Below are 16,283 nucleotides of genomic sequence, written 5' to 3'. Positions count from 1 at the left end.
GAGGAATTCCAATTCCTTTGTACGAGCTGATGGGAGAACAAGAGAGCACAACTGTTTCAAGTCCTGGCAAAGGCAGGCCCTTTATGAACAAATTGAATTCCAGCAAGTGTCTTGGAGCGGCTGACAATGCAATGATGAGATTGTCTTGTTCAGGTGGTGGAACGCAAGACCCGCAGATCCGGGTAGATGCTGCGAACGTAATGGGACTTCGAAGCAAAGGCCGGCGGATACGTGCAGGATGACTGGTGGTACCACTCAAGAGACGGTGAAGAAGGACAAGTCAGGTGGCGCGTCTAATGGAACAAGAAGAAGAAGACAGGGCGAGAAGATTATTATTACCCATCGTCATTTTGCCGCTGACAGGCCAGGTCAAGAGCGGGTCGCCGTTACAGTCGGTGAAGTGCATTCCTCAGGAATTGGCCTGTGTGCGTGGGCAAGAGGGCGAACATCTCGCGGATCGCGGAAGTACGAAAGGTTCCATGCTTCCCCTGTTGGTCATGAAACCTTGCGGTGGAACCAGCGCGGAGCAGAAACTAACCTGTACTCCACGCCCCGGGCCTTCGGATAGTGGTACACCATTGGTTCGGGGAACTCGGCTTCGGAGTTTAGCGACGATGGTCTATTGAGCCTAATCTACAGCCCTATATCTCAATGATCTCCCAGATTTCGACCTATCTTCTGGTTTGGAAACTGGGCGATATATTGGCACTGTTGCCGGTAGCTTCGCTATATTGATTTGCGCATGAAGACAAGATGTGCTCTGCACGTAGCCTGACTACAGAGTCAACTACCCATTTGACTGGCGGTGAGGAGGACAACGCACTCATACACACCTCAGGCAGTGTGCAACAGTGTCCAAGAGGTCATCCGCCTTGTTTGCACGACCAACCACTGCCGAGAGCTGTCAGTATCTCGCCCGACTGGCGGCAGTCACTAGCCGAAAGATGAGATCGCCTGTCGGCTGCAGCAGAGATTGTTGCTGTACCGAAATGCTGTCTTCGTAGATGGCAAGAAGGGTCCATATGTAACACATCAAGATGCTGGGAGATTCTGCGAATCTGGTAATTTTTTGGCAAAGCGGATTCATCTATCGATGGCAGGACAGCAAACCAGGCGAGTGGGTTTCGGGATGACTCGGCTGCGACGCTAGTCGCAGAGAGACAGAAGCTTCCAAGGACCTTCTTCGATCAACTTCAGACAGCTTACCACGCTAGTTCAGGGACACGCTGCAATAGGCTCCTGGCAAGGTTTGGCCCGCCGACACGTTCCCAGTCGCTCTCTAGCTCCCGCCTCTACGATGCGCCGTCTTCGACTTTGGCATTTTGACTTTTGGGGGAATCTTGGGAAATGGAGACACCACGTCATGATACAGGCCTCATCGGCGAGGAGACAGCGGTGCCCCCTTGTCGCATCAATCTTCCTGGACGCCGGGTTGACTGCAGCAAGCCGGCGCGGCGGCATGCGCGCGGGTTTTTGCAGCATGTCGTGTTTGTCGACCAGAACATCGTGAGTCGCTGTTCTCGAGGCATCATAAACAAGACAAACTAGTCATGCGGCATCGACTTCTGGCTGAAGAACTGCCGCTTGCCAGCCTACATAAGATGAATTCTGTGCATACGAGGAGTTATCGTGGCTATTGCTGTCTCGACGCCATTCTGTGTACAAGAGACCTGTCGACGGGCGAACGGGCCGAAACACCACGTAGTCATGCGCTGGAAGGGAATCCAGATGCTGTCAAAACATGGATCGCAAGTTCAATGATGCTGGGCCCATCGAAACTTGACCTCGTGACCTATCAGACTATGGTCAACAGGGGTCACTGTGATGCTCTTGCTCATCTCGTGCATGAAGCGAAGAAACAAAGTCAAGATCGTTGCGTCGAAGGAGAAAGCAGCACCGTTGTGAGACGCGCGCGATAGACGCCGGCCTGAACCCAATTGACAGGTCAGCGATCCACCACTGCAAGGTCATTCTTGTCCGAAATCAGGAGAATAGCTTTGAGATTCATTTAGTATTATATTACGTGCGTAAAAATGGAATTGGCAAAGCACACAGGAGCAGATTTATCTAGCTGCTTTGTCTCGTAAAGTGTGGTGTTTCAAAGCGGGTGTTGTGCGTTAGCGGCTGTAGCAAGCGGCGTCTGGGCGGACAGAAAGGGCGACGACCTTCACTCTACTCCGTGCATCTCATCACCACCTATTGCTCAATGTCTTTGGCGCAGTCCAACACTCGCGGAGGACTGCAGGCTTTTGAGGCACAACAACGTCGCCTGGACTTGTATGCTTGCTAGTCCCATCCTTGAGCTGTATGTAGCGAGAAGCTCATGAGTGTCTGTGTAGTGCGAGCGTGAAACAGGCCTGTCCTAAGGGCATCTACCTCACGCCCACACCACGCGATCCACACGTCTGGCAAGGTGTGCTATTTGTTCGCAAAGGTAGGGTCGCCGTGATGAATGTTTGGACAATCTCTCAACCGCTCTAGGCCCTTATACACCCGCAATCCTCAAGTTCTCCCTGCTCCTTGCCGCCGACAAGCCTCCAACCATCACCTTTTCCACCGATGTTTTCCACCCATTGGTCACCCCTTTGACCACATACACCTACACGACGAGCGACACAGGCGCTGATACTGTCCATGCCACCGATGACGAGCGTCTTCCACCCGGTGGCTTCAGCCTACGACACGGCTTTCCTCAATGGTTCGGACGCAAGAAGCCGAAGCCTACATCTCAGGTCGGGCTAGGCGAAGAAACAACATCGACATCAGAACGCTCGCAGTCTTCGTACGGCCCTCTGGCCATCGTACAGATCTTGTTCTACATGCGGAGTGCCTTTGACACAGCCGATGTGCTCGATAAGGTGCCGCTAGAAGCGGCGGGCAACCCGGGTGCATGGCATGCGTGGCAGACTCATAGAGCGCGAGTTATTGGCACAGGCCCTCGCTCTACGACACCAGAGGATGGGAAGAGCCCCGCGTCTCCTACTTTACGTCAACAGCCAGGTGGTGCTCGGAGGCCTGGCCAATGGAATTGGGAGGGCGTCTGGGAAGAGAGGGTCAAGAAAGGCGTGCAAGCGAGTGTATCACAGCAAACTCTGTTCGGTACTGCCGGTTCAAATGATGATCTCGTAAGTTGTGCGAGAGCAGACTACTCCGCAGCATGGCTAGCTAACACTCGTGTCTCAGATCAACTTCCTGAACATCGACACAGACGCGACTGATATTCCTTGGCACAAGGAACAAGAGGCTGGTGATAACTTGGTAGCTTGACCAGCTTTTGAATGGTGGTAGCCTCGAGAAATGTTTGGTCCACAAAACCTCTACCTGCTGCGATGTTTGTGCTTTCCTAGCTTGTCGGCTCTAATCAATTGGTCCAGTATGGGGGCTCCATCTGGGAACTACTCAAGTTGAGGTTCGAGTTGCGGTTTCCTTTGAGAAGCGAGTCGTGGGTTATACAGGGCAGTCGCACTTGCCTTCGTCTGGACTTTCACATGAACGTCATGAGTTCTGCAGCGATTCTGTATCTCCCACCTACCTCGATTTTGGACTACCATCGATTTATCAGCCTTTGTCCTGTTCCCATCGCTTCGATTGGATAGCCGAGTGCATGCGTCTGGTTTCGAGCCATGCCATCCAATAAGGAGGCAGGTCTACACGCTTCAGTGATCGTCTCGTCTAATCCTTCTGACGGTACACATAGAACACCGATCCAAAGACTTCACAGGCACCACAAAATAGCAAAAGTAAAACTCCATCGAGCACGGCATATGGTCACACACCGGGCGTTTTGGGCCTGCATGGCTGGCACTCACCGCAAGCTCACATGTTCGTTTCGTCGCCGGCTTCTGTGGGCAGCATCTCAACCATCACTCACCCAGCACGTGCCAACACATCACCGCCGAACGCCTCCGGTCAGAACAGGCCTACTGTCGGCTCTCCTGAAGTACGTCTTTCGAACAGAACGTCAGGCTCTCCTCTGAAAGTCCGCAAAACACGTGAAAATCTACGGACTGGATTCATCGATGATGCTGCCTCCACAAGCGGACATTCTGTCCATGATCTTGCCCAAAACAAATACTCCTGTGCCCAGCCGCTTCGCGAGATCCAGAACACTGTACACGATGAGACTTCCAGGCCTTCATCAAGAAACAATCGCTTCAGTTGGGAGTCTGATACTCTCCACCTCACAACGGTCATTGAGCGCTCTCCTGCCAAGCCTACCTCATCTCAAACCGAGAAGACCGAGTCGAAATCTGCTCCTTCATTGTCTCGCAAGCTTTCTGTGCGCAAGAGGGTGGTGTCAAGAGTTCGAGAAGGCCTGCTGAGCCGTTCCAAAAGTTCTTCAAAAGTGCCAGTGAGAGTTGACGATGATATCGCCATCAGTCGATCTGCCTCAGAGCATGGAAGATTCATAGAAATCACGCCCAAAGAACTTTCTCAAGATATGGAAGAAAGAACAATTGCTTCGCATAATCTTGCTTCTGGCTCAGTGCAGAGCTCTGTCTCAACGGTTTCGCTTTTGGGAGATACCAGCCTGACAATAGAAATCTCACCTTCCCCTGAGGTTGCTATCAAAAGCATTCTGCCTGGAAGCGACGGCAGTTTCCCAAGCCCATCTCAAGCACCAAAGCCAAGTCCTTCACCGTCACCAGAAAAGACCCCTCGTCCAAGGAGATTCGCACGATCGTCTCAGACTCACTTTGGAACCAATACAAAACCTCCCTCAATGCTCCACGTCAATCTTTCTGTCAAGCCTGCATGGGAAACCTTGGACGTGGCCGACGACGCGACCATGTGGGCTATGATTAAGGCTGAAGCAGGCCTCGTCAGCGATCCCTCACCCACAGGAGGCATAGGCAATGGCAATATCCATCGCTCGGCATCCCAGAAGCCTCTCAATATCATCGTTATAGTTGACAACTCGTTTGTGCTCATCCAATCCTCATTCGTTGAATGACACTGACGCGGGGTAGATCATTTGCTTCCCCGTTGGCTCTGCAGAGTATATCCGAATTTACCCGGTGCGTTTGCAGTCTACTACAGGATCACCGTGATCGTCTCGCAGTGTTCTGTACCTCTTGCTCTCACGAAAAATGCTCGGATGCTAGGTCAGGCTGTCAGCTACATGCTCTGCAAAAGCCGGATGCATCGTCACTGTCAAGCCAGGTGGCAAAGCTAGAGTCTAGCAAGGCAACGCCACATTCCTCGGCCGCAAGGTTGTATGACTTGGTTCAGGATGTCCTAGCGTCAGTAGCCGATGTAGAAGAGGGTTTGGACATCACACTCACACATGCAATTGTGTTGTCCCCGCTTCCGCACAGATGTGCATCAATCCTTCGCGAATCCGTGTCGTGGCCAGTCCATCAAGTCCAGATCGGCTACGCCTACGAACCGCCATCTCCTCGCGAGCAAGTTACGACAGGTGGCTGGTGCTTCGAATGGGAACCAGCTCACGACACCATTCTGCAAGCTCTTATCCAATCAGCGCGTGAACTATCACATCTGCAAGAGCTTTCACACGTCAAAGTGTCTGTCAATTCGACCGAGCCGTGTCGCGTGGAAAAGCTCCTTACGCCTCACCGGAAAGCGACACTACATCCAGGTCAATGTACAACTTTGTTCGCGAAGGTGCTCATCCCTTCGGTCAATCATCGGCGAAGTGCAGACCCAGCCTCGGTTGAGGGCCTCCTGAGTGAGCTTCACCAGACGCTCGGCATAGGCAGAAGTGAACTTTTCAAGGCGGAAGTGCGATACCGACACTCTCTTCTTCCTCGGGACACAGAATTGCGAATTGAGCAGACATGTGAGTTGATCCGCACGAACAGAAACAGCCAATGGGGTGCGATCCATGAAGAGGAAGACGAGCATGGCGTGGATATCGAGATAGAGAAGGCCAGATTTGCTGCAAGAAACTATCCCCCGGACGTTGCAATCAGGATCTTGCAAAAGAAATTTGGCAAGTTCTGGTCCGGCAATGACGGGCCACCAGTCTTGCATCGTTTGCGTGGAGAACTTGAGTTTCAAAAGAAAGTTTGCACGGAGATGCCCAAGGGCGTAGTACAGTCGTCTACAGCAGCCACACAACATCAAGATGCGAAGAGCACGCGCCGAACCACGTTACATCTTGCCGATACTGAGGCTCTGCAGGTCTTCAACACAGCCCCTTCAACACCAACGCCTGATGAGGGCGATCCAAACATAGAAATGCTTGTCGCCGACCGGCACTCCGACCACGAACAGAGGCTGGACGATCTCGTGGTACAAGATGAGGCTCGGCGGATTTGGCGGCATATGCGACGCAATAGCCGGACTACGTCAGGGATTTCAGGTGCATCGGACGCAAGTAGCCGGGCTTGCTCAGGCGTACCGCAGCAAGAACAACAACTCCAGCGGCGCGGATCACAGGAGAGCATTGTGAACCGGATGGCTGCGGTGGACACTCGTATCAACGAGATTCGCCTTAAAGCTATTCAGAACAAACGCAGTGTCGGTGCCGAGACGCTACGGGAGTTCAGCATGATGCATCAGCAGGATGATGGAGGACCAGATGACTTGCGAGACGAGAATCGTATGTATTGGCTCTGAGTCGATGTAGACTTAGCGGTCTGAGACGACGGCCAGGGTATACCCCTTTCACCCTATGAATGCCGAGCTATCAGTTTTGGACAGCGAAGCACTGTTGAATGACGCCTATTCCAGACATGCAATAGCTACAACATCATTTATAAACCGAAACATTACCCAAACCAGGCATCCGGACGCACGACAAGATAACGTTTCGGGACCTGACCGACAGCGGAGCATGACTTCGTCTCACTCGACATCCTTTCTGATTGTTCCCTACCAAGTTACCAACTGAGGCACCGGGCAGAGGTCCGCGTGTGCATCCGGATTACCGGTGTCGCTGATATTGCTGTGCGTCTATCGGGCCGTTGACCCACGCATGCTGGCTTACTGCAAAGACGAGGAGCATGCATAGATCCATGTTCCAGCCTTCTGGAAAAGACAGTGCGCAACACTGTAACCATGTTCGACTTTCGTTTGCTCTATGCATGTTTGAAGCATGCCGTAGTGCCTAAGCGCCTGACGCGAATGCGTATATCCGTCAACACATATGTATTAATCTTCAAGAACCCTGTTCTTCTCTTCCCTCGCCTTGCTTCTACATGTGCATATGTGCATCTGTGCCTCGGCGCCTACCACCTCGACTACCCTGCATCTGCATCATCTGATTGATCATTCTTTTCACGATCGGAGATCGGCCTCGGATATACGTGTTCTTGTCTTCGTGCCTCGTGCCAAATGATCGGAATATCCCCAATGTTCTTCGGGTATGAGTCGGTTCCGTATAGATGTGCAATGGACCATGCCGCTGGTGACACAAGGCTTCCGGGCCGTGTCTCGACGGCATCTTACCCCCGATGAACCTTCTTTCTGTCTGTGTTGCTTTGGACTCGTTGTTTTCTTGGTCTATCCTTTGTCTTGTCGTGCATCGGCATGTCGTGATTTCTACATGGTGGTTTGGGCTAGTCGGTCGGATGTGTCAGGAGTTCGGACCGTGGTGTCCGTAGATGTCACTGCATCCAGTTACAGAATGTTTCCGACCTTCCTCTTTGGCCTACTATGTGCCTTTGTCATGGCGACTTGAGTGGCTATACGAGCGTAGACGCTCGTAGGCATCGCCAGAGGCCAGTAGGGAGGCAATTTCTATTACTCTGACCTTGAGATCTTGATCTTGCCAAAGCCAGACAAAGTGGGCAGAGCGAAAGTATCATGGCTGTCAAATAAAGAGATGGATCATCTACTCCTATGTTCTAGAGGGATTTCTCATGAGTGCAAAAGGCAAATGTAGATGGCGAGAAGAGTAGTGTAATTAATCCAACATGACGAAAATTATACTTGAGCCTCAATATCAACACGATTCTTTCTCTCAATCCTCTCCAATCCACCCATAAAAGGCCTCAGGACTTCAGGAATTAGCATACTCTTACTGCTTTCCTCCCATCCAGCTTCCATAATCGCAGCAAGCACTCTGGGGACTGCGAGGGCGGTGCCGTTGACAGTGTGCGGCCACTCGTGCTTACGGCCAAACTTTTCAGTCTTGACGCGAGTGGCTAGACGTCTGGTTTGGTAGTCTGTACAGATGGATGCGGAAGTCACTTCACCCCACCCTTCGTCTTTTTCCCTGCGCGAAGGGAAGAAAGCTTCGATATCGATTTTGCGGGTTGCCGAGGCGCCTAATTCTGTAGTTGGCATTTCCAAAACTCGACAATGCAGACCTAGACTCTGGAGGATTTCTTTCTGGATGGAGACCATTTCGTCAAAGAGGGATTCTGAAGGTGAAGGCGTGGGCTCGGAGAAATGGTCGTCGCCGATGTTGTCGGGCATCGTCCAGGCGAACATTTCTACTTTTGTGAATTCGTGGACGCGGTAGAGGCCTTTTGTGTCGATGCCTCTGGCGCCGGCTTCGGCTCTGTAGCAGCGGGATGCACCGATGATTTTTAGGGGCAGGTCTGCTTCTTCGACGACTGTGTTTGCTTTCATGCCTGCGAAAGGGATCTCGGCTGTTCCTGCTAGGCAGAGTCTAGGCTTGTTCTTGTCTTTTTCTGGCTGGGTGATGGCGTAGATTTGTTGTTCGTCGTTTTGGTCGCGAGGTTGGAAGCCGCAGGCGTGAGCGATGTGAGAGTAGACGATTGAGGGAGGAGAAACGACTTTCCAGCCGCGTTTCATGGCAATGCTGAGAGCGTATTGGATGAGAGCTTGTTCGAGCAGGGCGGCTTCGTTTTTGAGGAAGTACCAGCCCCAGCCTGAAGTTGTGGCCGAGGCGGTAAAGTCCAGCATGTCGAGCTCGGAGCCGACATGGACATGGTTGCGCCAGACGCGATCGGTGGGTGAAGGGTTGCGATCGGGATGCTCGTTGATGTATTCCTTGATGGAGGGCACGTCACCTTCTGGAGTCTCTAGACTGCTCAAGTTGGGTAGTGCCAGGGCCAGCTCTTCAATTTCATCGTTCATCTGCTTGTCTTGAGCATCGATCTCAGCGAGCTCGGCCTTCAGCTGCTTTGCCTGTTCCAGCAGATCAGGGTCCTGTCTTGTTGCCGGGTTTGCCAGTTGACGTCGCAAGATGTTGTTGCGTTCGCGCAAGTTTCTCGAATGTCGCTGCTGCAGTTGCAGCTTGTCGTGTAGCTCAAGGATGCGCCATGAGTTTTTTGACTGCTGCTTGTAGTTGCGGGCTATGCAGTTTTGCTCGTATAGACCGGGGGCATTGCGGATATGTCTAATGTCGACTGTCGGTTTGGGGGCTATCGAGGGACGAGTATATGCGCGGTTCGAGACATGAGCGAGTCTGCCGACAGCATGGCTGCGACTTAGTGTTTTTAGTTGTCGAAGATTCATTGATTGAAGCTTTGCGAGAGGCAGCTCTGACAAAACAGACGCCGCGCCCGTTTCATGTCAAAAAGAGACACTCCAAGCGTCATGCCACTTTCTTGTCTCTTTTGCTCCTTCGTCTCCTGACATGTTTTTCTGCAAGAGACATGTCTTTGAACTCCAATCCAGGTAGGTTTCCTCAAGACAGTAGAAGGTTGGTACAGTGTTTCGTGCTACACAGACATGGCTGGGGGCATGTGATTAGTCGAATGGCTGGACGGCGCCGAGGCCGTGAGTACTCGACGAGATCTTGTCGCAATGATCCAAGACACTTGGACGAGTAGATTCTGCTATATACTGCGTGTCCATGACGGTGGGCAGATCAGCACTCTCTCGCCATGGTGTCGCACATTGAGCCACCTCAGCAGGTGCTACACACGCCGCGACGCCCTCCTTCGGCCACCAGTAGAGCCTCGACAACAAGACGCCATCGTTCATCACACTCCCAGCACACAACTTCGTCTGCCTCACCTCTGAATGAATTTCCTGTCTTTGCGCAAACCGGCGACGTAGAGATAGTCATTTCCTCGGCGAGTGGTCGCAAAGAACAGCGCTATCTTTTGCACAGCATCATCCTCAGCCAGTGCTCGTCCTTCTTCGCCATCGACCTCAAACGCCCACTCGTGCACAATGCTCTACCTGCTCCTAGCCCGGCTTCGTTGTCACGCATCGGCGAGACGAACTCCAGCAGAAGCAGTCTAGACTCGATCGACGTTCTGCGTCGCTTCTTTTATGTCCTCGATTGGCATCACACAAGAGACAATGACATACCACGCTTGATACAACGTCCTCCGAGCCAGAGTCCGCCGCCCGTTTCGCGTAACAAGCCGCCTGCTTCGTCCTCTGCCTTCTTTCGTTCCATGTCGAATCTGTCCGCCCTGTCGCTGGACCCTCAACCTGCTGCAACTTTTGGCCCAGACGATGAAATATTGCGAGATTATGATAATCTCTTTCGCATATTCTACAATCATCCTCCTTCTCTGAGCAACGTCAATATTGCTGATGCGTACACCGAGTCAAAGACTTTGCTGCAGCTGGCTCAGATGTATGATGCCCTCGATATCGTAGGCTCGCGTGTGGATCACCACCTGTTAGGCTTTCAAGGTCGCCTCTTCAAGCAGATTGCTCGCTACCCACCATCATATCTGAAACTAGCATGCTTAGCAAGATCAAGAGTCATCTACACGGAAGCTTTGATCCATGTAGTGGGCCAGTGGCCACAAGCACAATCACAACTTGTCAACCATATCGATCCTCTCGTCCTTGATATCATCGAAGACAAGGTTCAAGAGCTAGAAGACATGAAGCTACGCATCGAAGTCCGCCTCTTCAGACTAACCCTAACAACCAGTCGAGGCGAGCGTGTCAATCCATCAAACAGCTATCTAGATTGGATGGCCATGAGCCTCTTCCGCCAATGGCTAGCCGAAAACACCACTCCAGCTCCCGTATCCATTCTCAAGAACTCTTCGCGACCTTCGTCATCAGATGCCGCATCCGCATCTGCTTCCGTCTCGGGACGATCAGGTCGGCAAAGCACTTCACGCGCCTTAGTCCCAGCGAAACCATCATCTCAGCAATCGCCCCTGCCAGCTCAGAATCTAGGCCGCATTTACCGACTCATGGGCAGCGTCAACAAAGATGCATATCTCAACCATGACGAATGCAAACGCTTCCTAAAACTCACTCCGGAAATGTACTCTCGCGATAACCTTAGACGGTTTGAACGAAGAGTTGACGAGCTCAAGAATCTGGCTAGAGATGCTGTAAAGCCTCTGACTCGTAATTTTCTAGAGCTCGATCTGGGGAGTTTGGCTATGCCGTCGAGTTCAGCGAGAAGTGGTGCGAATGTGACGTCGACTGGGTTGGGATATTTGACTTGTACGAAGGTTATGGAGGAGGATTTTCCTTGGGTTGCGTGATTGAAGATCCTGGAATCAATGTCTTCACGATGATGGTTCTCACGATCCGGAGGATTTCTTTTCTGCTTGCTGTTGTTGACGTTGCTTTTCCTTTAGTTCCTGATACCCCAAATGACCCCTTGCAGCTTTAGCTCAGTATGCATATTTTAACAACTTTTCCTTTTCTGCATTTACACATCCCTCAGACCGAGATGAAGAGAGATGGTGGTAGTTGTGCAAAGTACATCCGAACATTTCTATACATTCCAAGGGACATCTTTGAGTCTATATATATGCACTCACTTAATCCAACCGACTAGCATGATTACCAGGCCCCTTGGACTCATCCTCAGGCTTCCAAGTAAAAAACTGCTCTTTAGCAGGGATACACTTTCTCAATGCAACACCATAATCGCCAGCATTGGGTGTCCTCAACAACGTATGAATATGGAATTTCGCCGGTTGTTCGTTATTCAAGAACACACCAGAGTGATGATCAAACTCTATAATCACCACTGGAGATTGAATGCGGTAGTAGAAAGGGTCTTCAGAGCCGAAACCGCCGATCCAGCTGAAGTAGGTTTCTGAAGCAAAGGACATGGCGTGTTTGAGTTTCTTTGCGCGCGAGGAGGCGGGGAGGTAGAGGAAGTATTCTTCGATGATTTTGGAGACGAGGGATTGTTGGTCGGAGGTCATGTGTTTGAGGGTAATGCCTTCGTAGGGAACGATGCGGTTGTCGCGGTATGCGCCGCAGAGATGGCGTTGGTCGTCTCTATTCCAGCGACCTTCTGGCATTGCTGGGTCTTTCATCAACTTGTAGATTTGGGTCTTTTGCTGCAGCTCTGGGGATAGCGATTGCATGAGTTCAAGGCCGAGGGCTTCTTCGCGAGTCAAGATGCGTGTGCCTTTGTAGGGGCCAGAATCAATCTCATTGGGCTCGGCACCTGTGAACCAAGGGGAAATGACGATTTGCTTCTTAAAGAGGAAGATGTTGAGACAAAGGTGGTGACCATAGAAGGACCAGCCCCAGGGTTCTGTAGAGGAAGGCTCGCCGAAGAGGACGAAGTTATAACTGAATTCATTCATGACTTTTGTACCTTGGACGAGTTCGCCGAGGAAGCCGTTGATGCGCATGGCAGAGATTGCTTTTTGGTAACCTTCAGGCGATAAGGTGGCTTCAAGGATGGCGAGGATGGAGTCACGGACTTTATCTGATTGTTCATCGAGGCGTAGGCCTTTGTGTGCGAGGAGGAACTCGGGATTGGACCACGTTCGCCATTCGGGGCTGTCGATGTGGTAGCTCAGGGCTTGTTTTTGCTTGTCGGTGACTTGGGAGAGGAGGGACTGGGCAGCCTTGACGATACTGTCAATGTCGACGCCTTCGTCTTCGTAGTTGAAGAGGCCTTCGCGGACAATGCCTGTGGGAACATGGTCAATAAAAGCAGTGTGAGAATGCTTGACCAACTTACCATCGCTTGTAACACCCTTGAAGGGTTCAGCGAGTAATGAACGCCAGTACATATACAAGGCATGAAGCCATGGCGGGTTGTGCTTAGTCTTGAAGTCGTGTGCATATTCGTGTGCATCTTGCTGTTTCATCATCTGGAAACGCGGGACATTGAGATCCGGGAGATGCTTGCGGTATTCGCCTGAAGGACCATCTTGTTGTGCCATGATTGTGGAATAGGTTGGACGAGAGATGAGCAGCAAAGAGATAGAACTCCAAGAAAGACGACAAGAGCGTCTTGTATTGTCCAGGCCGTCAATGGGTCGGCTCTTGTCAATGGCACTTTCGTAAAGGGCAGAGCTGACTGCCCCGCTTCTCCACCACATTGTCCCCACTCAAGACAACTGATGCGGCTTGTTCTGCGTCTTCGGCATCATGCCTTTGTGCCCTGAACACGCCATATCTGCAGAGTGAATATAATGACTGGCACCGAAATGGAGTGGAGACGATTGACTTTCGTGTCTATATTGACGACGAGAATTGATAGTATTGAAAGCAAGTTGAGATTGAGACTCTGAGAGGTTGCTCGGGTCGAGCTCACACGATGCCGAAATGGATCATGTGACAGCGTGAAAGTCGACGACAGTCGACTACGCGTCAACCAGCGACGCAGCGTGTTTGTTTTTGCTTCTCGAATAAAGTGCATGCATTGTTTCATCGAGCATGCGACTCCACCAAGACCCGTAGAATTATGGACATCCTCGCTGCAGAGGTCGATCGAGTAGTCTTTACTCCATACCCTACACAACTAAAGGTCGGTTAGACTGCCACCGACGTCTGCTGCAATACTGATTATCGTAGTCCCTCCATGATATCGTTTCTCGAACATCCGAAGCAAGTATATGCCTATGGGCCTCTTGCTATCACTGCCGCATTTCTTCCTTGAGTCAAGCTCTTATAGATGCTCTACCACAATGGCCATATGTATTAGAAATTATCACTCGCCTGTCTTGTGCTGTTGATCTCCGAAATGCACTTGTGCAAAGAGAGCCCTCGCTCCTACCTCGTCTCCTAATACATGCGCTGGAATCTCAAGCTGAGAGTAGAAAGGTGAAAATGAATTACCATCATGCCCTTGTGCTGTCTTGGCTGACTCGATCATAGTATGTGGACGCTGCTGTAGCCCTCCTATCTCAACCTCTGCCTTCCGATGTCGCCCTTCCAGCCACTGCGCAGAACTTTTTGCTTCAGCTCTTCGATCGTGCCGCTACTCAGCCGGGTGCTGCCACTGTCGAGCAAATTCACCGACTGGTCTACGGAGCTTGCAAACCAATCCTTGGTATCCTCTCTCCAGGTGTTCTGGCTCATCTGGAAGAATACATCTTCTCCATCCTCAAAAGCTCTTCTGGTGTCGAAGATCAGTCTTTGGGCATGTATTGTCTAGCTATCATGAGGATGATTCTTGAAAAGTTTCAGACCGAAGTTGGGAACGATGCTATGTGGCCTACCTTTGATCACTCCGTCGATTCTTCCAACTCGCAATGGACACCCGATGTTATCAAGCAATTCTTCCATGGCAACAAGACTCACAAAACTATGCAGCTGCTGGTCTTGCGCGTCATCTGGGCCTGCAGACCAGAGTCCGCGGATCCGACTGGACAAGGCCTTACTAGCGTTACTCTTGTCAACCAGATCCTAGCCGGTGTGTCCCAAGCAGCAGTCATTGATTGGTCTCACAAGAATGCTGTCATCGTGCGAAAGCTGCAAGAGAAGTGTCTCGTGCCTGACATGCTTCCTGCTCTCCGATTCCAGGTTCTTACCTTCTTGAGCTCACTGTCTGATAAAGTCATGCTGCCGCCCCAAGCAACGCTTTTCTACGAGAGATCGTTGCTGGACTTGAGCGCTGCCTTCCTCAAACGCGAGTACTTGGACATGTCGCTGCGCCTATCACTCTGTCGTTTGTCGGCAAAATTCAAGCCCGAATGGTGGGAAGAGCTTCTGAGCAAGGTCATGAACTTGCTAACAGAATCACCACCAATGCTGTTATTCAACTCTGCTGATAGCTACGTCTTGTTCCTTAATCGCATAGCTGAAATGGTTGAGGACAACGAATTTTGTCGTCGTGGTATACTTGCGACTCTGCATTCTGATCACAATCGCCAAAAGCTGGAACATTTCTTTGCTAGCCTGGAGGCCTCGCCCGAAAGCGACATGGAAATCGGCACGAACAGATTCTGTGTCGCTGCCTACACCCTTGCTAAAAACAAGCTCACATCTTCGCTTTGCTCTCTTTTGCTTCGTGCAGCCTTAGCTGCGCCGCAAGAGGAAACTGCCTCCATACGTCGGATGCTGCCTGAGATTCTCCGACACCATGGGGTTGCTGAGTCAAGCAAAGCAGTCTGCCCTATTTGCGTGCAAACAAGACTGAAAGCACCACAACGTCCAACACCATTTGTGGAGATTGAAGCTACACCCGAGTCTCAAGATGCAAGCCTACATTGGAAGGAGCGTCTCAGTGCAGTCATGCAGACCCATGCCAAGTACCAAGAGACATCTTTGGTAGCTTCTTTCATCACCATTTGCCATGACCTGGAGGCACGATGCGAAAGTGTCGAGGAGCCGCTGAGGTTGGAGCGCCAAAAGTTTGCAGGTCTGGAGAAGCGATACGCAGACTTGAACAAAGCATATGGAGAGCTTGAGGGTCAAGTCATAGATAGGGATCTGCGTATCAATGCTCTCGAGGCAGAAAATGATCGTCACGAGAATGATCTGGCAGCTTCTTCACAAGAAACCCGGGATTTGTTGCAGCGCATCGACACGATCACAAGGGAGCTTCAAGAGGCCAACCACAATGCTCAACGGGATATTGATCAGCTCAAGCAGGAAAGGCAAGGTCTGGAACTACAGCATGCTACCAATATTGCCTGTAAGCAGGAGGCTTTTGAGCAAATACGTGAACAACTTCATCAGGCCAGGCTAGATGTCGAAGACTTGCGCTCTGAGTTGAGCAATACGATGGAGTCGAGAAGGCACGACAATACTGAGTACGAGAAGCTGCAATCTGAAAAGGAACATCTCGAGCAACAGGTCCAAGAGAGTCGAGGCAAGATTTCACAAATCGAAGAGGAACGAGCGACGCTGCTTGAAGGTCACAGTCTGCTTGAGCAAGATATCTTCAAGCTTCAGCAAGACATCAAAGAACGTCAACAGCAGCATGAGAACCTTCTGAGTGAGATTCAAGCTACCAAACAAAAATCAGAGGATGGAGCCAGGGAATCTGCCACAGCCTTCGAAGATGCTATGTCAAGGGCAAAGCAAGAATGGATGAGCATGAAGAACCATCTCGAAGAGCAACTGGAAGAAGCTCGACAAGATCTTGCTGAGGCAGAAGACGGCTTCCAGCAACAGCACGAAGCAAACAAGCAAAAGACCGCAGATCTTCGCAAGCGTATTGAGCGCTTGACAAAGGACTGCACAAAGAAGGACGCCCAAGTTCTCGAAGCGCAGGA

The 16,283-nt window shown here is 51.2% G+C and overlaps 6 protein-coding genes across 6 annotated transcripts; 4 read left to right on the top strand and 2 right to left on the bottom strand.

The window, feature by feature from the left end:
• Window positions 1-2,328: 2,328 nt before the first annotated feature.
• On the top strand, window positions 2,329-3,218 carry M437DRAFT_57345 (uncharacterized protein; the record flags this gene model as incomplete). The annotated part of the gene is made up of 2 exons (XM_041023210.1): window positions 2,329-2,434; window positions 2,482-3,218. Coding segments are annotated over 2 exons (843 nt in total), but the record flags the coding sequence as incomplete, so codon positions are not given.
• A 479-nt stretch (window positions 3,219-3,697) lies between these two features.
• M437DRAFT_57372 (uncharacterized protein) lies at window positions 3,698-6,582 on the top strand (the record flags this gene model as incomplete). The annotated part of the gene is made up of 2 exons (XM_041023216.1): window positions 3,698-4,920; window positions 4,971-6,582. Coding segments are annotated over 2 exons (2,835 nt in total), but the record flags the coding sequence as incomplete, so codon positions are not given.
• Window positions 6,583-7,890: 1,308 nt separating this feature from the next.
• Window positions 7,891-9,393, bottom strand: M437DRAFT_69209 (seryl-tRNA synthetase; the record flags this gene model as incomplete). The annotated part of the gene is made up of 1 exon (XM_041025241.1): window positions 7,891-9,393. One exon carries the CDS (start codon window positions 9,391-9,393, stop codon window positions 7,891-7,893), a length of 1,503 nt encoding a protein of 500 aa, XP_040876198.1.
• A 371-nt stretch (window positions 9,394-9,764) lies between these two features.
• M437DRAFT_87791 (uncharacterized protein) lies at window positions 9,765-11,348 on the top strand (the record flags this gene model as incomplete). Its single annotated transcript, XM_041028711.1, has 1 exon — window positions 9,765-11,348. One exon carries the CDS (start codon window positions 9,765-9,767, stop codon window positions 11,346-11,348), a length of 1,584 nt encoding a protein of 527 aa, XP_040876197.1.
• A 282-nt stretch (window positions 11,349-11,630) lies between these two features.
• Window positions 11,631-13,001, bottom strand: M437DRAFT_57441 (uncharacterized protein; the record flags this gene model as incomplete). The annotated part of the gene is made up of 2 exons (XM_041023228.1): window positions 11,631-12,745; window positions 12,797-13,001. 2 exons carry the CDS (start codon window positions 12,999-13,001, stop codon window positions 11,631-11,633), a joined length of 1,320 nt encoding a protein of 439 aa, XP_040876196.1.
• Window positions 13,002-13,525: 524 nt separating this feature from the next.
• On the top strand, window positions 13,526-15,717 carry M437DRAFT_32239 (uncharacterized protein; the record flags this gene model as incomplete). Its single annotated transcript, XM_041019229.1, has 3 exons — window positions 13,526-13,588; window positions 13,636-13,884; window positions 13,939-15,717. Coding segments are annotated over 3 exons (2,091 nt in total), but the record flags the coding sequence as incomplete, so codon positions are not given.
• Between the last annotated feature and the right edge of the window lie 566 nt (window positions 15,718-16,283).

This window comes from Aureobasidium melanogenum (genome assembly GCF_000721775.1).
Source record: "Aureobasidium melanogenum CBS 110374 unplaced genomic scaffold scaffold_26, whole genome shotgun sequence".
Classification (NCBI taxonomy): Eukaryota; Fungi; Ascomycota; class Dothideomycetes; order Dothideales; family Saccotheciaceae; genus Aureobasidium; species Aureobasidium melanogenum.
The sequence above is the reverse complement of the archived record's forward strand: the minus strand, read 5'-3'. Positions and strand labels throughout refer to the sequence as shown.